The 22,059-nt window shown below is 51.7% G+C and overlaps 1 protein-coding gene across 1 annotated transcript; it reads left to right on the top strand.

Moving 5' to 3' along the window:
* The first annotated feature begins 705 nt into the window (after positions 1–705).
* Positions 706–18,921, top strand: Faah (fatty acid amide hydrolase). Its single transcript, XM_036179292.1, has 15 exons — positions 706–1,535; positions 8,684–8,797; positions 10,780–10,914; positions 11,111–11,244; positions 11,332–11,538; positions 11,786–11,826; positions 12,056–12,180; positions 13,468–13,593; positions 14,031–14,128; positions 15,365–15,464; positions 15,708–15,748; positions 16,483–16,522; positions 16,964–17,072; positions 17,604–17,749; positions 17,948–18,921. The coding sequence occupies exons 1-15, from the start codon at positions 1,341–1,343 to the stop codon at positions 18,074–18,076; spliced, it is 1,740 nt and encodes a 579-aa protein (XP_036035185.1). The 5' UTR covers positions 706–1,340; the 3' UTR covers positions 18,077–18,921.
* Positions 18,922–22,059: the final 3,138 nt, after the last annotated feature.

Raw genomic sequence — 22,059 nt, 5'->3', positions numbered from 1 at the left:
GTGTGTGTGTGTGTATAAAAGAAAAAGAAAAGAAAAACGCCAGGTGTGGTTGCTCACAACCTTAATCCCAGCGTTTAGGAGCGAGGCAGAGACAGGTGTATCTCTGTGAGTTTGAGGCCAGCCTGGGCTACATAGTGAGTTTAAAAAAGAAAAGACTGAGGCTTAGCCTGTGACAGGGGACAAGGACTTTAATAAGAGAAACTTACAGGCTCCTAACAGTCTTCTGAGGTAGGCATGATTACCACCCCTGTCAGATTCAGAGGTAAAGACACTCAGGGACTCAGAGTTTTCCACTCAGAGTTCTGAGATAGCCCTACCCCACAGTGCCTCACCTCCAGAGGCAGCAGTGGCAGTGCTGCTTAATGGTTAAAGTGCCACTTTGAGTAAGACTAGAGCCTGAATCTTCAGTCACCAGTGTGACTCAGAAAAGTTAACTTAACCCTTCTCGTCCTCAAGTTACCTCACCAGTAAAGTGAAAATAGAAAATGCCTTTCTCACAGGATTTCTAGGGGGACAAATGAGATGAATCACATAAAATTCTGTGAGAGCAATCTAGCCAGAATTAGAATGTGCATGGCCCTAATTTATGCCCCCCCCTCCCGCCCCGTGATGAGCACTAAGGTCCCCAGAGAGGGCTCTCGTTCAGATGAAGTTACTGTTGTTTGTTTCCTGGGTGTGAAATCCCAGAGGGCTTTGGTCTAGGAGAGGATAACCTATGGGGATCGTCTGTGTGAAGCGGATGAGTTAAAAGGGCGCCCAGGGTAAAAGACTCAAGGTCTGAGGGTTAGTAAAGGGGAGGCCATCTGGTGGACGCCTCAGAACTTCCCGCGCCCAGAGGGCTAGCCCTGGGCCCAGGTGAGATGGACGTCCAGCTATGCACAACCCCGATGACGTTTGGCTCCCCAGGAAAGACGCTGCTGAGATATTAGGGGGGTTATTAAGGTCCGCTGCACCGGATCTGCTCAGGAGGGCCTGTTCTAGGGGCTCTGCCTTGGTCAAGTTCTCCGGGACGGAGTTGGAGCAGTGGGATGCGCAGGGCGGAGACACGGCCGGAGGGACCCCGGCAGCTCTGGTGCTTCCGAGGCGCCCACGCGGAGCTCAGCTGCTCCGCCTGTCTTAAAACTCCAAGACGCGGGGAACGAGCCCAGCAAGCGGCCAGGCTTGACCTTGACCGTTGGCGCTGCCAGCTTTGCTCTCGCTGCCCGGCAACGGCGCGCTCTGGCTGCTGCGCCCGCCCCTCCCTCGAGCGGAATCGCGGGTGATCCAGGCCGGGTTTTGCAGCGGAGCTGTTGGGTTGCGCGTGCTGATTCCTCTGCCATCGCAGCCGGCTGCAGGAGACTATGGTGCTGCGCCAAGTGTGGACCGCGCTGTCCGGTGTCTCCGGGGTTGCCTTAGTTTGCTGCTTGTTGTCGGCGGCGGTGGTCTTGCGATGGACCGGGCGCCGGACGGCCCGGGGCGCGGCGGCCAGGGCGCGGCGGAGGCAGCGAGCCGGCCTGGAGACCATGGATAAGGCAGTACAGCGCTTCCGGCTGCAGGTGACGGCGGGCGCCGGGGCTGGGGTGGGCGGGCGTGGGGAGCACGGCGTGGGCAAGGCAGCGCTTTCAGCCGCCTGGACGCCAGAAGGCCGACTGGCGGGCAGCGCAGATGTGAGCCTAGGCACAGAACCCCTCCTTGAGCTAACGCATTCCGTACTCTTTCCGCGCCAGGTGCAGCGCGAGGAGAAACGGAAAAGAAAGGGACAGGACAGGTCATGGAGTCTGGGCGCTGTACTTTGCCCTGCGCCAGAGAATCTCACGCTAATTAACACTCAAAAAAGGAAGAAAGAAAGAAAGAAAAAAAAAAAGCTAGCGTGAGAATCAGTAGGGTAAACGAGGGTTTAGGTCTTTGGAATCATGGAGTGATTATGACCAAAGAGTCAATGGCCCAGGTCACCGAGATAAAGTTCATGTTGGTTAATTTGTGCATGAGGCTCTTAAAGAGGGGTGGAAATAGACGCCTGCTTGCACAGGGAGTTAGTGGCGAAGCCTCTCTAGAATGTCAGTCCTTTCCGGTTTCTGCCGCCCTGTCTTTCGTATCCAACACCTCACAGACCCTTCTATGAGCATCCTTCTAGCGGCTTCTCCTGCCTTGGACATTTCAGTGTGTCCGTTTGGGGTGTGAGAAAAGAGTTTGAGGGAAGGTTAGAAAAGGTGTCTGCAAGAGGGTGCCCTTTTCTCCTGTTGTATGAACCTCTGGCCCCAGGTAGAAGCCCATAGGTTGAACTCTAGATGTGCCTGTGGGCTGAAGGACCGAAGAGTTGCTGTGGGTCCTTGTGGGATCGGACAAATTGGAGAGATTCCCAGGTGATGGAGACAGTAGGAGTCAGGAAGGTGTTTCTGGATCAGTATCAGTGAAAATTGCATTTTGCAGGTGCTCAGTTGCAGTGAGTGATTTTTGAGCAAGAACTGCAACAAAGTGCTTTGGTGAAACTCCAGCTCACAGCAGTGAAGAGAAATTGGGGGTGGGGTGGGGGCTGGTTTTGGGCTACCCAGCTGTAACATGAATCTTAAAGGGTCTTATTAATAAAAACAAATCCGGGAGCCAGGTATTGGGGTGAATACTGGAAGATCAGAGAAGCAGAACAAGCCACAGCCAACCTCACCTTGCCAGTTCCTCAGCTGATCCTGTTTCCTCAGACTGAAGGTCTGAGTCCTCACTCGAATGGATCTCAGCTGAACTGCTGCTAAAAACCAAAAGCTTAACAAGGTTCTAGTTCCTGGTCCTCATGCCTTATATACCTTACTGCTTCCTGCCATCACTTCCCGGGATTAAAGGCATGTTGTGTCTTTCCCAAGCAAGAAATGAGATCTCAAGTGCTGGGATTAAAGGGTGTGTCACCACCATGCCTGGTTGTTTCCAGTGTGGCTTTGAACTAACAGAGATCCCAATGGATCTCTGCCTCCAGAGGCTAGGATTAAAGGTGTGTGTGCCACCATTTTCTGGCCTCTATGTCTATCTAGTGGCTGTTCTGTACTCTGACCCCAGATAAGTTTATTAGGGGGCGCACTATATTCGGGGACACAATATCACCACACCCAGCTATGGTCCTGAATGCGGGCAAAACTTTGGCTGGCTGTAATAGTTTGAATTTACTTCCCACCATCACTAACCCCTGGGTATATCTTATGTATTTATTGAAATAAAAGTGCATCTGCAGCCTCCACTCCTCAAGCTGTCTGAAAAGCCTACCATCAGTGTTTAGAGCTTTCTCCTCCCAAGTTGGGAGGTTCTGATCCCACACTGGCCACTTCCTCTACCTGAACGCAGGTTCTTTGGCAGCTTCCCCTTTTTCCTTTGGTGGTGTCCTCAGTATTCTCATGATGATGATGATCCTGGGCTAGGCCTGGGGATCCTTGGCTGCTCCTCCGTGTCCTTCTGCACAGCCAGCTGAGTTCTGCCAGCTTCCAGCACAGCTTGGGGAACAGGCACAGGAATCTGCCCACACCTCCTGCCTACAAGAAGTACTCCTCTTAGCCATAAGGAATCCATTTGGCTGGGAGAGCTGGGGGCTGGGAAAAGGCTGGGTCTTCCAGTATTTCACCTCCTCCATTTCTTTCTTTCTTCTTCCTCTCCTCTCCATCCACACCCCCATCCCAGACAGGGTTTCTCTGTAGCTTTTGAGTCTGCCCTGGAACTTGCTTTATAGACCAGGCTGGCCTCGAACTCACAAAGATCTGCCTATCTCTGCCTCCCAAGTGCTGGGATCAAAGATGTGTGTCACCACTGCCCAGCTCCTCCATTTCTTGTAAAGTAATTGTTCTTCAGTCTTTCAAAGAACTGAAGAATTTTTTTTTTTTTTTTTTTTTTTTTTTTGCCAAAGAATGTTTTAGGGCAGAAGTTTTGGCTCTAAAATACAAAATGATGTTTGCATATCTTCCTGGAGCCAAGACCTAACCTCAAGCACCAAATTTAGCTTTTTTTTTTTTTTTGCAGGAAGGGAAACTGGCTTTGGGGCTTCAGGCCTCTGTGCCTGTTTTGCTTGCTTGCTTCTTTGTGTTTTAGACAAGGTCTCATGCTTCCCAGACTGGCTTTGAACTCCTGGTTCTCCTGCCTGAGACTCCCAAGGACTGGCACGTACAGGGTACACTACTGCTCTCTTTTCCCTCTGTGCTTTTTAGCAAACAGAAAAGATGTTCATATTCATATCGTCATTCACTCTCCCCTGCACCTCTCTTTCTGTCTCCCTGTCCTGGCCGAGTTAGAGACTAGCTAACTAATGGGTCTCCCTCCCATTTCAGCTTTTCAGGTATCTGGGACTTCACTATACTTACCTAAGGGTTCTTGGTGACAGTGGCTTTGTAGACCAGGGGGTGGTTAGGAGGTAGGAGTCTGATGCACAATCATCCCAGCCTTGGGATTAGCCCCTTTCCTTCTTTACCCCATAGAGCCCTCCTACTGGGCTCTGGCTTTCTTGGAGAAAGGAGAGGTGGCACCCGAGGCTGCCTCCAGAGTCGCTTCCAGTGCTTTCTGAGCCCATCCCTGAACAGAAGGGGGTACCTGGGAAGGTAATCAAGTGTAATGGGAGGGCCAAAGCAGTTCAGTCCAAAGTCGGTAGACACATGGAGCATACGAGCTCCTCTGAGTCACTGAGGTTCACACAATGGCTCCCTTTTCCATACTATGGAGCAACTCCAGGGAGAGGTGTATTTCTGGTTACTATTGATCAATGGAAGCTTACCAGCAACAGCCTTTCCCCTACTTCCCCCAGCTGCCCTCTGAGTGAGTTTTTAAAAAAAATATTTTTACTTTATAGTTAACTTAATTTCACATATCAGCCACGGATTCCCCTGTCTTCCCTCCTCCTACCCCCCACTGAGTGAGTTTTTAAAAAACGTTTAAAAAAGTGTTTTTATGTGTATGTATGTTTTGCCTCCATGTATGTTTGTGCACCATGTACATGCCTGGTGCCTACAGAGATCAGAGAGGGCATCAGATCCCCTGAAAATGTAGTTATAGACGGTTGAGACACTGCGTGGGACACTGGGAACTGAACTCAGGTCCTCTGGAAGAGTAGACAATGTTATTAACCACTGAGCTGTCTCTCCAGCCCCTCTCCCCCATTGTTTATAAACTGCAGACAAGAACCAGCAGCATTAGACTGTTGAGGCTGGAGGAGATGTCACGGGACATGATTCCTGCCTTGGGGCCTTTGCACGTGTACTATGTTGTACGGTCTTATGCATTCGCTTGGTAAAAGGTCACATGACTCCCTTCAACCAGACCCACTGTGGCTTTGTCTCCTGGCCTTTTCCTAGCCTCCCTTGCACTCTTCTTTGAAATGATTCCATTGACAAGTTAAAAGCATGGTTATACCATTGAGAATGTCTTGGCCATCTTTGTGAGCAAATAGAGGAGACAGTTTGAAATAGAACAAGAGAGATAAAGAACCAGGAGAGAAAAAGAGACAACCCAAGAGTCTGAAATTGGGACAATAGATGGCTCAGGAGAGAAAGAAGCAGTTGGAAGAGGGCCCGTGCTTAAAAGAGGTATAATAGCTCCCTCTTGAAAAATGTCTCCACACTGGATGCCATATAGGTTATCTTGAGACTATCAGTTCCTGGCCCTCTGTTTCCCATGCAAAACCAAGCCTCCTGATATTCACAGACTGGCCTCACCGGGGTGCAGACTTTGGTGATCTGGGAGAGGGAGGATGTCTCAACTGCCTGATGTTAGCTGAAGACTTAAAAATAGCTGTTAGCAACTGTCATCATCAGCTGTCAAGAGTGAAGACATTAGAAAGAATTGAATGTGCTTGAGACGGGGGTTGTCTTAGTCAGGGTTTCTGTGTGGAAAGAGACATGATGGCCATGGCAACTCCTATAAAGGAAAACGTTTAATTGGGGCTGGCTGATGGAAGACCGCTGTCCAGGGGTGGCACTGCCCACAACCATTGATTAAGAAAACGCCCCACAGACATGCCCACAAGCTAATCTGATGGCAGCAGTTCCTCAGCTGAGGCTCCCTCTTCTTAGATGACTTCAGTTTGTGTCAACATGCCCAAACTGAGCAGCGCATCTGCCTGTTAGTTCTTGGCTCCATCCCTGACTCAATGTAAGCTCACGGGGGCATAGCTTTTTGTTTACTGCTGCGGCGGCGCCAGGTTCAGGGCAGGCACTTCATACCTGTCTGGAAATGAAGGTGTCAGTCATCCCCTTTTGGATGTGGTCTTCAGCCACAAACTTAGCATCTTAATGGGGCTTTTGTGGTTGCACTTAGCTGCCAGGGCTTGTGTGCAGTGAATGGTCTGTGCTAGGTGCTTAGGGCATCACTACCTACCTACCTTTCTTTCTTTTCCTTCCTTCCTTCCTTCCTTCCTTCCTTCCTTCCTTCCTTCCTTCCTTCTTTCCTTCTTCCCTCCCTCCCTCCCTCCTTTCCTCCCTCCCCCCTCCTCCCTTCCTCCCTTCCTCTCTCCCTCTCTTTCTTTCAAGATTTATTTCATTTTATGTCTATGAGTGTTTTGCCTGCATATGTGTATGTGTACCACATGCATACCTGCTACCTACAGAGGTCAAAAGAGGGCATCGGATCTCCTAGAACTGGAATTACAGATGGTTGTGAGCCATCATGTAAACCGATCCCAGGTCCTCCGCAAGGGCAAGTACTCTTCACCACTGAGCCGTCTCTCTAGCCCCACTCTTACATTTCTGGTCCTAAACAAAGCACTTCCTTTCTCTTGGCCTCAGTTTCTAAATCTGTGGAATGGGAACAGTAGTAGGAGTTAGTCAAGACATGGAGGGTTCATAGGCTTGGTGTTGAAAAGCTGTAATCCAGCCAGTAGTAACGGTGCACACCTTTACTCCCAGCACTCAGGAGGAAGAGACAGGCAGATCTCTTCATTCTAGGCCACCCTGGCCTACAAAGCAAGTTCCAGGACAGCCAGGGCTGCACCGAGAAACCCTGTCTTGAAAACCAAAACCCCAAATCAAAACCAAACCAAACCAAACCGAAAGCCTGTGATCCCATCTTCTTGGGATCGGGGGATGGGTGGTGAGCTCTTGAAAGTTCAAGGCTAACCTGGTCAAAATAATTGAGACCTCTCAAAAAACAAATACAACCAGGTGTGGTGGCACAAATCTTTAATCCTAGCCCTTGAGAGAGGTAGGCAGATCTCTGAATTTGAGGCTATCCTGGTCTATACAGTGAGAACCTGTTTCAAACAAAACAAAATAAACCCCAAGGATGGGGAGGAACACTGTAAATGCTGTCTTCTGGATATGTGTGGTAGGGCTGTTACAATCAGAACATGAGATGCTGTCTTCTGGATATGTGTGGTAGGGCTGTTACAATCAGAACATGAGGTGCTGTCTTCTGGATATGTATGCTCTGGCTGTTACAATCAGAACATGAGGTGCTGTCTTCTGGATATGTATGCTCTGGCTGTTACAATCAGAACATGAGGTGCTGTCTTCTGGATATGTATGCTCTGGCTGTTACAATCAGAACATGAGATGCTGTCTTCTGGATATGTGTGATAGGGCTGTTACAATCAGAACATGAGGTGCTGTCTTCTGGATATGTATGCTCTGGCTGTTACAATCAGAACATGAGGTGCTGTCTTCTGGATATGTGTGATAGGGCTCTTACAATCAGAACATGAGGTACTGTCTTCTGGATATGTATGCTCTGGCTGTTACAATCAGAACATGAGGTGCTGTCTTCTGGATATGTGTGATAGGGCTCTTACAATCAGAACATGAGGTGCTGTCTTCTGGATATGTATGCTCTGGCTGTTACAATCAGAACATGAGGTGCTGTCTTCTGGATATGTATGCTCTGGCTGTTACAATCAGAACATGAGGTGCTGTCTTCTGGATATGTATGCTCTGGCTGTTACAATCAGAGCATGAGATGCTGTCTTCTGGATATGTATGGTAGGGCTGTTACAATCAAAGCATGATTTGGACACACACAACAACAACAACAAACCAAACGAAGATACCATGAAGAAAGCAAGAACAGGGCTAGTTGGAAAGAAGGTCAACAGGCATGTGTGTGTGTGTGGGGGGGGAATAAGAGAAGGTAATGGGGCGTGGGGATATGATCACAATGCATTATGTAATAGTAAGAAACTCAGAAATAGAAGAGAAGAAAATGAAAAATAAATAACCATGTGAGTGGGGGTGGGGACCCAAGCAAATAAAACACAATCAGCACTGTGCATGGCAGGCAATAGGCAGGTATGCTGGATGCTAGTCTTTTTTTTTTTTTTTTTGGTTTTTCGAGACAGGGTTTCTCTGTGTAGCTTTGTGCCTTTCCTGGAACTCACTTGGTAGCCCAGGCTGGCCTTAAACTCACAGAGATTTGCCTGGCTCTGCCTCCCGAGTGCTTCGATTAAAGGCGTGCGTCGCTGTCGCCACCACCACCACCACCACCTGGCTGGATGCTAGTCTTAATGGCGTAATAATCCGTCCAGGTAATGGCTGTCCCTCACCATTTTCTATCCAGAAGACTTCCAGAGGTTACATATGCACTGGTCTGGGATGCCAAGAGCCCATCTAGGTTGGATCTGGTTTCTGGTGTCAGGGCTGCAGGTGGTACCTTTTATAGGGATATTAGCAAGTGACAGTGAGCATCAGCTTGTAAACTGTAAGGACTGAGGGGCAAAAGTCACATGTGCAAGACTAATGGAGTATGTTATCCACAGAACCCTGACTTGGATTCAGAGGCGCTGCTGGCCCTGCCCCTGCCTCAACTACTACAGAAGTTACACAGTGGAGAGCTGTCCCCTGAGGTGGTACTCTTCACCTACTTGGGAAAGGTAAGCCTTGGCTAGTCCCTGCCTTCTCTGCACAGGCTGTGGGGAAAACCTGGCCTGGAGTTGTCCTGCTCTGGGTCACCAGGGAGAGAAGAAGCCAGAGGGTGTGTGTGTGTGTGTGTGTGTGTGTGTGTGTGTGTGTGTGTGTGTGTGTGTGTATGTGTGTGTGTGAACCTCAGTGCCAGGGACTACCAGGGAGAGAAGGAGCCAGAGGGTGTGTGTGTGTGTGTGTGTGTGTGTGTGTGTGTGTGTGTGTGTGTACACTGAGCATGTTGTCTTAGCTAGAGACCTGGCTCTCAGCCCAGATATCCCCCCCCCCCCCCCCGCCTCCACCTCATTGGTTGCCAAGTCTATTCTGTTCCCCTCTGTCTCTCTCCCCTGTTCTCCACCCACCCTGACCACCTTGCTCTTCACTATTTTCTTCACTCCAAGAGCAGCAGCAGCAGCAGCAGCAGCAGCAGCAGCAGCAGCCTCCGGGCAGGTGCCCCTCAGGTCCTGATCTTCATCCCCAGAAGCACAGGCCTTGAGAGACCTGAGATACTGAGCTCAGGGTCTGCCTTCCTTTGTACCGGTGTCCTTTCCTTGGAACTTTTTTTCTCTCTGTTTGCCCCTCCCAGGCCATTGAGTCCACGCTGACCACCCCCCCCACTCCCCCCAACCCTCCCCCACCCCACCCCCCACCCCGCTGTCCCTGCCCTGCTGGGTACTCCCTCTCCCTGTCCTACTCACAGGTGGGACTCAACTCTTCCCTCCTCTGGCTCTCCATGGGTCCTGTGGACACGGATTATCCTTTACTTCTTTAAACATTTGAAATTCTGTGTATTTGTGTGTGTGAGGGGGTATGTGCATGTGTGCTGATGCTCTTGGAGGCCAAAAGAAGGCACTGGATCCCATGGAACTTGAGTTACAGGTGGCTGTGAGCCTCCTGACAGAGGTATTGGAACCCAAGCCAGGGTCCTCTGGAAACACAGCAAGTACTCTTACCACGAAGCCATCTCTGCAGCCCCGACAGAAACTATCTTATTTGCTGTTAAGCCTTAGTGCCAAATACATTATCTTTCACTTAAGAAGCGCTCAGGGAATATACGTAAGAAAAGAGTAAGACAGACTATACATTCTGATGCATTCTGAGTGTGACCCTGAGTAGGTGAGTATCAGTGTCAGGGTGAGATGTGTAATGATAGTGTTAGAACGGATGACAGCCAAGTGGGTGTGAGGAAGTAGGCCAGTGTCACTGACCGAGACACAGAGACTCAGGCTCCTCCCTTCCTGCCTTGGGTAGCCTGGGGACTGAAGCCTGCAGTTTTGAATGTGGCCATACAACTTACTGTCTTCTCTAGCTGTCTCCTAGGAGCAAGTGGGATCACTAGGTTCAGCCTAGGTGTCCCCTTCTGTACCTCTGGGGCCCTAGGCCTGGAGCTCCAAGTTCTAGATGTCTACTGTCAATTTATCATTACTTTGGGTCCAACTCATTCCTTTATTGAGGTCAGTCATCTGTGACTCAAGAGTTCCAGGGAAAAGGGAGGCTCAGCTTGGCCAAGTGTGAGCCAGGCACAGGCCGGAGGAGGAGGGAGTGACAGGGTCTGGTCTAGCCCAGCTGTGCAGCTGACCCCCAGCATGTCCTGACATGGAGATCTGCTCCTGTCTGTCTCCCTGGGCAGAGATAGGACTTGGAAGTATGGGAGCAGTGACCAGTGGTCTTCTAGCTCCTCCTCTGCTGAGTGCCTCTGAGGACAGCATTCTGCTCCCTTGCCTGACCTGGCCTTGAGTCTCATTCTCTAAGAGAGCCTGGGGGAAGCTGGTGAAGCTGGGGCCACATAGCCCCAGCAGGGTGGGTGCTGGGCTGGAGATCACCCTCTGCGCTGCTGCCTCTGAGCTGTGTTTCTGGTTACTTTCCATTATATGAAGTGTAGGTGGGGGGGGGGGGATTTTAGAAAGAGAGGAGCTGGCTTCCCTCTGCCTTGTATCCCTTCCCCTTCCCCTAGGCCTGGGAAGTGAACAAGGGGACCAACTGTGTGACCTCCTATCTGACTGACTGTGAGACTCAGCTGTGCCAGGCCCCACGGCAGGGCCTGCTCTACGGCATCCCTGTGAGCCTCAAGGAATGCTTCGGCTACAAGGTACGCCCTGCCTGGTGTCCGCCTTCCACACTGCCTTTGTCTCTGTATCCAGCTCTGGGGGCCTTAAAGGATGTCTCAGGCCCAGAGACCCTGGAGGCTTGGTCTGGCCAGTGTGCTGGTGGTGGGGGTGTCCATGAGCTGCCGGAGGGTCCGACCTCACTGATGGTGACGTCTCTATACCCGTCTCTCCCCTAAGGGCCAAGACTCCACGCTGGGTTTGAGTTTGAATGAGGGGGTGCCATCGGAGTGTGACAGTGTGGTGGTACAAGTGCTGAAACTGCAGGGAGCTGTGCCCTTTGTGCACACCAATGTCCCCCAGTCCATGTTAAGGTTGGTCCTTAGGAGCTGGCCGAGGCGGGAGTAGACAGAGGGCAGTTGTTGGCATGACCTGGCCTAACTTTTTCCTGCTTTCTCCAGTTTTGACTGCAGCAACCCCCTCTTTGGCCAGACTCTGAACCCCTGGAAGTCCTCCAAGAGCCCGGGTGGATCCTCAGGGGGTGAGGGGGCTCTCATCGGATCTGGGGGCTCCCCGCTGGGCTTAGGCACTGATATTGGAGGCAGCATCCGTTTTCCCTCCGCTTTCTGCGGCATCTGTGGCCTCAAGCCTACCGGGAATCGGCTCAGGTATGGTGGTGGGTCCAGGGACCTCCTGGGTTTCCTGATGCCGGCACGATCTTGGCTCAGCCTTTGTGCGCTCTAGAATCCAGGAGGGATTCACTAGCCATTATTTGTGAGGGTGTGGGAGGGGGCTAAACATCATCAGCTATGCATGGCTTCACTTCTAGTGCTGGGGGTTCAGAGTTGGGGCCTGGGCCTGGGGTGAGTATAGAGTGGTTACCATTGGTTTCCAACGTCTTGTGTTTCTGACCAGCAAGAGCGGCCTGAAGGGCTGTGTCTATGGACAGACAGCAGGTGAGTGAGGTCTATTATACTCTTGGTGTCCTAGGGGGGGGGGAGGGGGGTCCTCTTGATCTGCCTTGGCCCCTGTTTTGCCTGTGGACAATATCTGATTGTCAGGCCATTGTAGGTCTGAATTTGCTTCTTGCTCTCACCCTGGAGCCACAGACCAGTCCTTACTCAGACCCAGCTCATTGGGGGCCAAGTGACGCCTTTTCCTTCCCCTCCCTTCCCTTCCCTACAGTGCAGCTTTCTGTTGGCCCCATGGCCCGGGATGTGGAGAGCCTGGCATTATGCCTGAAAGCCCTACTGTGTGAAGACCTGTTCCGCTTGGACCCCACTGTCCCCCCCTTACCCTTCAGAGAGGAGGTGAGTGAGGTGGCAGGGGGAGGGATAGGAATGGACAAGAGGAGTGAACTCTAGAACCCAGGCGGTGTGGGCAGGGTTGGCTGGAAGCTCTTCTGGAAAACCCGTCAGTGGCAGGGTAGGCCTGGGGCAGCCGCTACTCCACATATGGCCACCAGGTGGCGCCCATGCCTGCGTTTGGGACCGCTCAGGCTTTAGCCTATGCTGCTGAGAAACTGTGGACCTGGGTTGAATTTGCTCTTAGGAAGTAGCAGCGTTTCTTACAATATTCCTGCCCATCTCCCCAGAAAATAGGCCTTATGGAAAGCAGGCTGAATGAGTTGAGAGCAGTGTGAAGTGTCAGCTTCCTAAATATGACCAAGATAGGCCATTGATGAGACAAGACTGAATGAACAGCTTGAAGCGGGGGAGTCTGCCTCTTTGGTACCTGAGAGGCAAGGGCAGAATCAGGCCTACCTCAGTGGATCTGGAGTTGGGCTAGGAGTGAGTCAGGACCATGATTAATAATTAGGGAGGGAGGGGGATTCAGAAAGAGGAAGAGCTTTAGGTGAGAGGTTCAGAGTCGTGGTGAGCTGGTGGAGCACCACAGAGGTTGTCTGTATTTATGTACAGAGCTCCTGGGAGTAGTCACAGTGGATGATGCAGACAGAAGAGCAGTGTGTTGTGTGGCAACTGTGGCATGCAGGCGCCACTTCCCAGCAGTCCAGCATTCCTTCCTCCCGTGCATGCCTCTTCCCTTTCCCAGTGAAGCCGCTTGAAGGGGCTGAGGGTCCCCAGGCAGTAGAGCGGCATCGGTGTTTTTAGGAGTTAGGGCAGGTGGGAAGCCGCGTGTGTGGAGTAGGCTTTTCCTTCTTAGCAGGCAGGTTCAGACAGCTGTAGCCTGAGCCCCTGCTGAGGGGGAGGGGGAGAGCCTGTCTGGAGATCTGGACTAGTTTCTCACAGGAGCGAGGGCAGGTAACAGAACTTCGGCTCAGGAGACTGAGTGCACAGTTGGCCTTTAGTCTTTGGGTAGCCTCAGTTTCCTCTTACAACTGACTGCTGGGAATCCTCATGCCTGCTCTGAGTCACCGTGAAGGCATGTTGTGAAAGGGTTAGAGGTGAAGGGGATTGGCCTTACCCATGATAATGATTATGATGATTGGTGGCTGTTGGCTCACGGGAAAATGTGCTAGAAGGATTCAGCTTGGAACTTTGTAGCTGTGGTGGACTGGGAGGGTCTCTGTCTCTAAGCATGTCTCTGTATGGGCCATTCTCTTCTGCCTCCACTGCATTTCTAATGTTTACTTCTAGGTCTACACAAGCTCTGGACCCCTGCGGGTAGGATACTATGAAACTGACAACTATACCATGCCTAGCCCAGCCATGAGGAGGGCGGTGCTGGAGACCAAGCGGAGCCTTGAGGCTGCTGGCCACACGGTATGGCGTCTCCTCTCCTCCAGGGGAGTCTTCCTGATACCCACAGCCCTCCCAGGCGCCTCCATTTCCTGTTATTTAGTCATTTGGGATGAGAATTCTGGCTCTGTGGCCAGGATAAAGACTGAGGGAGTACTGGGGCACGTAGTGGACGGAGGACTCAGCCTGCACTAGGAGCTGTTGAGTACATGCCTCGTAACCATGACCATGATACACAACCTCTCTAGAGACTCCCGGGGACCTGAGACTGTGGGCCAGTGGGTTTTGGGTTATCATTCTGAGACAGCTTCATGTGTGGCCCCAGACTTCTCCTGGGGTCATGGGTCAGCTAAGGCTGACCTTGTGGCACAGATCATCTCCAGGGCCCCTGGGGCAGCATGGGAGTTATGGGACCCAAAGGCTGTAGTATCTGTGGGCCTTACACCCTGCAATCCCCGCAGCTGGTTCCCTTCCTGCCAAACAACATCCCCTACGCTCTGGAGGTCCTGTCCGCAGGTGGGCTGTTCAGTGACGGTGGCCACACTTTCCTCCAGAACTTGTGAGTGCTCTTGGGCTTTAGGATGTAGGGTGGAAGCAGGAGAATGTGCAGAGGGGCTGGGCTCAGCAGTCAAGAGCACTGGATGCTCTCCCAGATGATCCAAATTCAATTCCTAGCACTCACATGGCAGCTAACTACTGTCTGTAATTCTAGCTCCAGGGGACCTGATGCCCTTTCCTGGCCTCTGCAGGCACCAGGTACACACATAGTGAACAGAGATACATGCAGACAAACACTTATACACATGAGATAATAAAGTAAATTAAAGACATGTGTGCACCCAGGGAGGGCCCTGTGACCATGTCCAGGACAGGCCTTGGATGCACACACATGGAAGATCTGGGCTTCCTGGGCAGCGACCTTGCCGTCCTTCTAGTGATTCAAGTTGAGCTTGGAGATCAGTCACTGGAGAGACTATGGAAAGGTGACAGCGTTACAGGAGGCTGCATGGTGACTCCATAGCCCGCTCCGAGCCAAGCTCCCTGTGAGATGCAGGTGGTCAGGAGCTTCTCTGCTGTTTGTTAAGGAAGGGGGTTGGGTATGGATACCAGCCTTTCCTGAGCTAATTCTTTCTCTCCAACCCTCAATTTTCTTTTTTCTGAGGTTGGCGTGTGGCACAGACTCACTTAAGAGGCTTGCCAGAGGGCAGTTCCTCCCAGCTGTTTGCAGAGGCCCGAGAAGGTGCCTCCTGGAGACATAGTTAGGCTGGGCAAGGCAGTAAACCTGTTTCTTGGTCTCATGTAGCTCAGCTTGGTCCCTGAAGCCTCGCTCAGTCAACTGCCCAGCCTGTCATATGTTACTCAGCCATCTCCCCTCCCCCCAGCAATTTCCCAGCAGCTGAGTATTGCCTAGGCATCAGTGGAAGGTACTACCTCTCAATCCAGCCCTGAGAATGAGACATTCCTGTTTCTCCAAGCTCTTGAGCCAGATGAAAAACAAGCTTCCTGGGTAGCCTATCCTTCAGCCCCATTCATAAATGTAGGCTGGCATCATTGCTAAATGGGAAACACCTAGGGAGGTATTTTCCTCGGGCCTCAGGGCCTCCTAGAAGCGGGACAGGGTCCTGGTACCCCAGTGAGCAGCAGAAACAGTGTGCATTGGAAAGAGGCCAAGCACAAGACTAGATACCAGTACCACAGGATGAGGAAGGAGGTGGACAGGACCACTGAGTCAACAGGGCTTGCAGTCATCAGGGAGCGGGAGAGGAGCACCTTAACTAGGCCTTTTGTCTTCCAGCAAAGGTGACTTTGTGGATCCCTGCTTGGGGGACCTGATCTTAATTCTGAAGCTACCCGGGTGGTTTAAAAGACTGCTGAGCTTCGTGTTGAAGCCTATGGTGAGAGTTCCAGGCATGCAAGGACGCAGCCTCTGGGCCGTCACCCTGTGATATCTCACGGTCTCTGGCTCCGCCTTCCTCCCCTGGCCTCTAGGTTTGGACAGACATGGCCTCCTCTCTTCTTCCCTGGCTGTCTCTTCCCCATTCCGTCAGTCTTTAGCAAACCTGGACCTGGGAGGTGGGAGGGCGTGGAAGAGGTGGCACGGGGGACCAATCCCTGACCCCGTGTCTGTTCTGGTGCAGTTTCCTCGGATGGCAACCTTTCTCAACAGCATGCAGCCTCGGTGAGACCTTCTCCTGTACCCTGCCGCCTGCCCCATGTTTCCCCGACCGGTCCAGTCTGAATCTAGGTGGTTTTGACAGGAGAATCTCTGAAGAAATAGCTCCTAAGGTTGAGGTGGTCCAGGGAGGGAGGTCGACTTAGGACCATGGGGGGGAGGCGTCCCTGAAGATGTCTGAGGAGGGTCCTGGGTCCTTAGGAGGACAAGGGCCTGAGTGCAGAGCAGGACAGGCTAGACAGAAAAGGGGAAAAGACCAGAAAGGAGCTAGCCTGAGCTGGGGTGGGCTGGGGAGGGCTGGGGATTGTGAGTGCCAGGGAAACAGGTAAAAGGCTTTTGGGAATCTGAACTGAACTGGCCTGGCCCTGGTCCTGACGGCCCCTTGGTGGCTGGGTCTTCAAAAGTAGGACATGAGCCACCCCACTTCCGGCGTGATACCTGTGGACTTACTCCTCTCACCTCTAGGTATTGAGGACCTTTGACAGCCCTGCCCCCTCTTGTAGCTCAAGGGTCACTAGGAATCAGGTCTGGTCTAGTGCTGGCTTGGATATGAAGTCATTAAACCATCCAGCTGGAGTCCCGCGAGATCCTGGATGTCTCTATCTGGACAGCAGGGCCTTGACTTCCCTTCTCAGAGATCCCCTGGGGTTGAGTGAGATCTAGAAGTAGTGTGAGTTGGGTGTATGATGTTGTTAATGGCTGGGGCTGTGATGGCTGGTGACCTCCCTCTGTCTGCCCAGGTCGGCTGAAAAGCTGTGGGAACTGCAGCATGAGATTGAGGTAAGGTCTGAGCCCCCGGGATCAGGGGAGGAGGGTGCAATTGCTCAGGGCATCTACCAGCAAGCTTCTCCGGCAGCTCTTCCCACTGGGGCCCTGCAGTGGCCTGCCACTCCTTCCTCTCTAGGGACTGTGGCTTGGGCCCTTCTGTGATGTTCATTTGCCCAGTGCCTGTTCCTGGAGGCTGGGTCAGCACTAGGCTCCTGTCCTGAACCCCTCTTTATTCCTCTAGGACTATTCTTGTTAGTAAGTGGCTCCATTTTAGCAGAAAATATTTTGTCCATGGTGGAAGCAATACCATTCAAGAGGCAGCTTTTCTGGTCTCACAGTGGCTCAGCTCAGATCCAGGTGTTAGGACCAGAGCCACCTCAGGGTCCATTGGACATCCTGGGGGTGCCTTGGATCTGTCTGAGCGCCTCCCCCAGCATGTCCGTGTCCTTTCAGGTGTACCGAAATTCTGTGATTGCCCAGTGGAAAGCGATGAACTTGGATGTGCTGCTGACCCCCATGCTGGGCCCTGCTCTGGATCTGAATGCATCAGGCAGAGCCACAGGTGAGGCCTGCTGTCCGTCCCCCCCCCCCCACGCTCTCATCTCCTCCACCCCTTCGGAGTTCAGCCCTGTGCGCTGTGGTGTGGAAGAGGGAGAGTTCTGGGAGAACACCCTGTCCATGGAGCAGCGTCTTGCTCCTCACGTGGGCCTCACTGTCTGGTTGGCTACAGAAGTGAAAGACACGTGGAGTGTTGGGAGGGGACGAGTTGACTATTCTGAGCACTGCTCCCTTAGGAGGTCTCCTTGCAGAGCCTGCAGTCTGGGGAGGTGGGGTTTGAATCGAGGCGATTTTTAGATAAGCCAAGAAAACAGGTTGGGGAAGCTACACAGAAAAAGGCACAAAGCAAGCAAGCATCAGTGAGTCTTGCTGGCTCCTGTGCTTTGCCGCAGGCCTCGGGCCTGGGAGAGGGATTTTGCCTAGCTCTAGAAGCAGAGTGCTGTTTTATGTGTGGGATGAGGGTAACTTGGGCCCAGAGAGGCCAGTTGGCACTGTGGGTGTCAGGGCTTGCTGCAGCCAGCGTGTTGTGTTCCAGGGGCTATCAGCTACACTATGCTCTACAACTGCCTGGACTTCCCTGCGGGGGTGGTGCCTGTCACCACTGTGACCGCTGAGGATGACGCCCAGATGGAACACTACAAGGGCTACTTTGGGGATATCTGGGACTATATACTGAAGAAGGTAAAGCCTGCCCATCTCCTAGCTCTCTGCTGCCCACACCCAGCTCTTATACAGGACAGAGTCCTAGCACTTGCAGGCTTGGCCATCCTTCCCCGGAATAAGCCCCAAGCCTGCTGGTGCCCTCCCAGCAGAGTGCATGTTTCCTGGAACTGGGGTCTGGTCCCATTTCTCCCATCCTGATATCTGTGTCCCCTGCAGGCCATGAAGAAGAGTGTAGGCCTGCCTGTGGCCGTGCAGTGTGTGGCTCTGCCCTGGCAGGAAGAGATGTGTCTGCGGTTCATGCGGGAGGTGGAACAGCTGATGACCCCTGAAAAGCGGCCATCCTGAGGGTCATTCACCTGCCCAGCTCTGGAGGACCTAAGACCTATGAACTCTATCGCCTGTGAGGAAATGCCGAGCACAGGGAAGAGGTGTCCACCTGTCCTCCCCTGGACCCCTGCAGAAGCACAGGACACCTTCCCGGCTCCCCCCCCCACCCCACTCTAGACCTTGCTCCCCTCTCTGGTCCTCTTTCCATCCTGATCCCCTACTTCATGTGGCAGCCAGCAGGAGTGGCCTGGGCTCATCAACAGTGAAGAAGCAATTCGTTATGTATTTTCTAGGTGTTTCTATGAGGGTGCTGGGAACCAGAGCCTGCTGAGAGGGTTGGCCGGAACCTCTTAAGCCAGCTGCAATCATGTACTCTCCTGCTCCAAAACTTCCCTGCTGCCATCATCCACAGCTTGGACACAGGGGCGTGTCACTTACCTCCTTCCCTCCCTTTTCAGTTTGGGTTCAGCCCAGCTTTGATGGACACTGCCCCTTTCCTCCTCTCGATCTGTCTCTGCAGACACGCGCTTCTTAGTCCTTGGAAGCCCAGCACGGGTCCCCTCCCCCCTTTTCCCAAGAAGCCTTCTGTCCTCCTCTGGGCCCCAGAGAGTGTGGGATCTTTCCTCCTAGTCTGCCGTGGTGGTGGAGTGGACATCTGTGGTGGGTCGTCTTCCCTGAGGACACTAGCCCTCCTCAATGGTGGGGACTCCGTTTCTCCTGTTACAGACAGCGCAGGGCAGCAGAGAAAGCACCTGGGTTGGACTGCAGGGAGCCAAGTGGGCACACCTGGCCCTCAGCTGGCATTGTTGCCTGGGAAGGAATAAACAAGGTAGTCTGTCAGAGTGCTACCACTGCTGACCAAGGCCTGGAAGGAAGTCTTCCTGGAGGAGGGGGAGGAACTGTATTGAGCCTAGAAAGTTCTCAGAGGCTGAGTTAAGAAATAAGAACACAGAGGCTGGAGAGATGGCGGTTAAGAGCACTGACTGCTCTTCCAGAGGTCCTGAGTTCAATTCCCACCACCCACATGGCAGCTCACAACTGTCTAGCTCCTGTTTCAGGGGATCCCACACCCTTGCACAGGCATACATTCAGGCAAAACACCAACACATATAAAATACAAATAAATAAGTAATTTTTTTTTAAAAAAAGAAAGGAATAAGAACATCCCAGAGAGAAGGGGGCAGTATGCCCAAAGGCGAGGGTGAGTTTGGCCTTGGCAGGTGTGTTGAACGTGACGGGAGCAGTAGAGATGCAGATGAGACCAGCTTAAGGAAGACTTGGGTGGCCAGGTGAGGAACTTGAATTCTTTCTTAGGGGTGGCAAGGGTCTTGGGGGGGCGGTTGTACAGGTTCAGAAAGAAGAACAGATTGAGGATCAAAGCCTAGACAAAGAGAAGAACGTGTCTGATCTCTAACCTGGGACCTTTTGTGTTATCAGTTCCTTCTGCTCGGAGCACTCAGCTTCAGCGTCCTGGTCACTTCATCCTGTTGCTTTCTAAGGTGTCTCTGAGCTTTCCCCATCTGAAAACATAGGCCTTTGTCTTCTCTGCGAAAGCAACCGTACTGCTCGTGTGTGATGGTCATCTTGGAGTGAATGGAACTCAGAAGGTGCTCAGTGGAGAGAAACAAAGTGAGCCCCAGCACAGGGCAGGTGCCGGGACATGTTGAGGCTCCAGTGACAGGTGATAGAGACTCACTCGGTTGTTGTCCTCACAGAGCTTACATTATAGAGGGTGTTTCTCAATGAAGAGAGGAAAGCAGGCAGGCAGGTGTGCTAATGCAGATCCCCAAATGTTTAGTGTGTGGAGTGAGCCAATGACTTGATGTGTGAAACCATTGAGCACCTCCTGCGAGCTGTCTTCTTCTGGACGTTTAGACTCATCACGTCACTTCATTCCCCTATCCACCTTACCATTCATCCATGCCCTCATTTTACAGGAAGATCGTGTGTGTACCTTGCCCTGGGTCCCCCACAAGCCAGAAGTGGGTGATAGCCTCAGCTCCTTTAGTCTCCTCTTCTTGAATGCCATGTCCTGGAGACTTGATCTGTGGGCAGTGCTGAGCACCTGCGTGCCCTTTGCTCACTGATTTTCCTGTGTCTAGAATGTTCTTCCTCTGCTCTCCACCTGAAGAGTACCTCCCCATCTTGGGTGAGCTGATTGTCCCTCACTTTTAGCTCTACCAGATGAGGGGGAAGGCTGCCTGTGTTTCTGGGAATTCCCAAGCAGAAGTTGTGTCTAGACAACAGGATCTAACAGGCTCTGGGGATGAGACCCCATTATCTCATATGAAAATACGTGGAAAACGGAGTGTAGAGAAGGTTACCGATTCATCCAAGGCCGATCAGGAGGTGAAGACCTGAGACCCACAGGCCCCACTCAGAACTTCATGTACTTTCCTCGTTTTGTAACCACAAGTGCAATCATTAAACTGTTCCGGGTACAACCAGCCTCCGCCATCTCCTTGAAGACAGAAGCGTCATCCATATACTTGCCTCTCTGTTGCTGTACGTCTGCAGGAGCTTTGGTCATTGCCCTTGACCCCCTTCCTTTATCCGTCATGCAGGTTTGTGATGTAGAGCTCAGAATACAACCAGAGGACCTGCCGTGTGTCCCAGTAAGGGAACATCATTTGTTGTTGAGTCAGGGTTTTTGCATAGCCCTGGCTGTCCAGGATCTCACTCTGCAGACTTCCAACTCACAAAGCCACCTGCCTTGGCCTCCCTAGTGCTGAGACTAATGGTGTGCACCACCACACCAGGCCTAATGGGTGTTGTTGGAATTTTCTTGGGGCCACCAACCAGCTCCCAAATAAAGACATGGAAACTTACTAATTATGAATGCTTGACCTTAGCTTAGGCTTGTCCCACTAGCTCTTTTAACTTAATTTAACCTGTTTCTATGCATCTGTGTTTTGCTTCTGGGCCTTTTACCTTTCTTTCATTCTGTATGTCCTACTTTCCTGCTTCCTCCATGGCTGGTTTGCTGCCTCCTCCCACCTACTCCCATCCCTGCCACCCAGTGTCTCCCTGATGTCTCTTCTTTCTTCCCTGTCCCTAAATTCCTCCTCCTACTTCCTCTTCCTGCCTGGAAGTCCCGCCTACACCTCCTCCCTCACTATTGGCCATTCAGCTTCTTATTAGACCAATCAGGTGCCTTAGGCAGGCAAGGTAAAACAGCAACACATCTTTACATAATTAAACAAATAATCCACAACATAAACAAATGTAACACATCTTTACATAGTTAAACAAATATTCTGCAAAAAAAATGGTACATCTTTTAGGGTCATCTGTGGCATTTTCCCCCTGCAAACCGTCTTCTTGTGCATCCACATGATGTGATTTCTTCTACCATTTATTATAATATAAAACTCAGGGACAAATATAAGAACCTGAGACTGTTACCATGGTTCTCCTCCTGGATCCAAAAAGGCCTGACTACTGTTTCTCTGGGGGCCACACTTTGTCTTATCCTGGGTCTACCTCTTGAACCAAATGCTCTATTCAGTTGGATGACAGACCACATCATAAACAAAATTCCCATAACATCCACAGATCCAAACACGACCAAGGAAGGGGTGTGATACTCTGGATACCTGCCAGGGAACCCTTTAGAGATAGCTGTGTATCAAGTCATGAGCTTCCCCACCAAATCTGTCTCTGGTCTGTGTTTTGTTAGCTTGCCGGTCTTGGTCAGGCTTCCGAAGTCTCCTACATGTAGGTTAGAGTGGTGACCTAGGACACCTCAAGTGAGTGAGACCACTTTTGGTCAGGGCTTTGTAAGCTTTATCCTTGTATGCCCAGGACCCACCATGATGCCTAGTACTTAATGGATGGTCAATGAAGGCTTGTTGCAGGAATGGCACTCACTTCTTACGAGGGAATCAATACGAGGGAATCCATTTGGGTGCCTCTTGATTACTTCCTTCTTTTATTCCTTATGGGGAATTTCCCAGTTTGACCCTGACTTTTTTTTTGTTTTGTTTTGTTTGGTTTTGTTT

This window comes from Onychomys torridus, chromosome 2 (assembly GCF_903995425.1).
Source record: "Onychomys torridus chromosome 2, mOncTor1.1, whole genome shotgun sequence".
In the NCBI taxonomy this organism is placed as follows: Eukaryota; Metazoa; Chordata; class Mammalia; order Rodentia; family Cricetidae; genus Onychomys; species Onychomys torridus.
The sequence above is the reverse complement of the archived record's forward strand: the minus strand, read 5'-3'. Positions and strand labels throughout refer to the sequence as shown.

Bases quoted from the DNA above. Each gene is read 5' to 3' on its own strand.
- Faah (XM_036179292.1), top strand. From the start codon at position 1,341: ATGGTGCTGCGCCAAGTGTGGACCGCGCTGTCCGGTGTCTCCGGGGTT. The intron at 12,181-13,467 runs GTGAGTGAGGTG...GTTTACTTCTAG, and splicing joins CCTTACCCTTCAGAGAGGAG to GTCTACACAAGCTCTGGACC. The intron at 15,749-16,482 runs GTGAGACCTTCT...CTGTCTGCCCAG, and splicing joins CTCAACAGCATGCAGCCTCG to GTCGGCTGAAAAGCTGTGGG.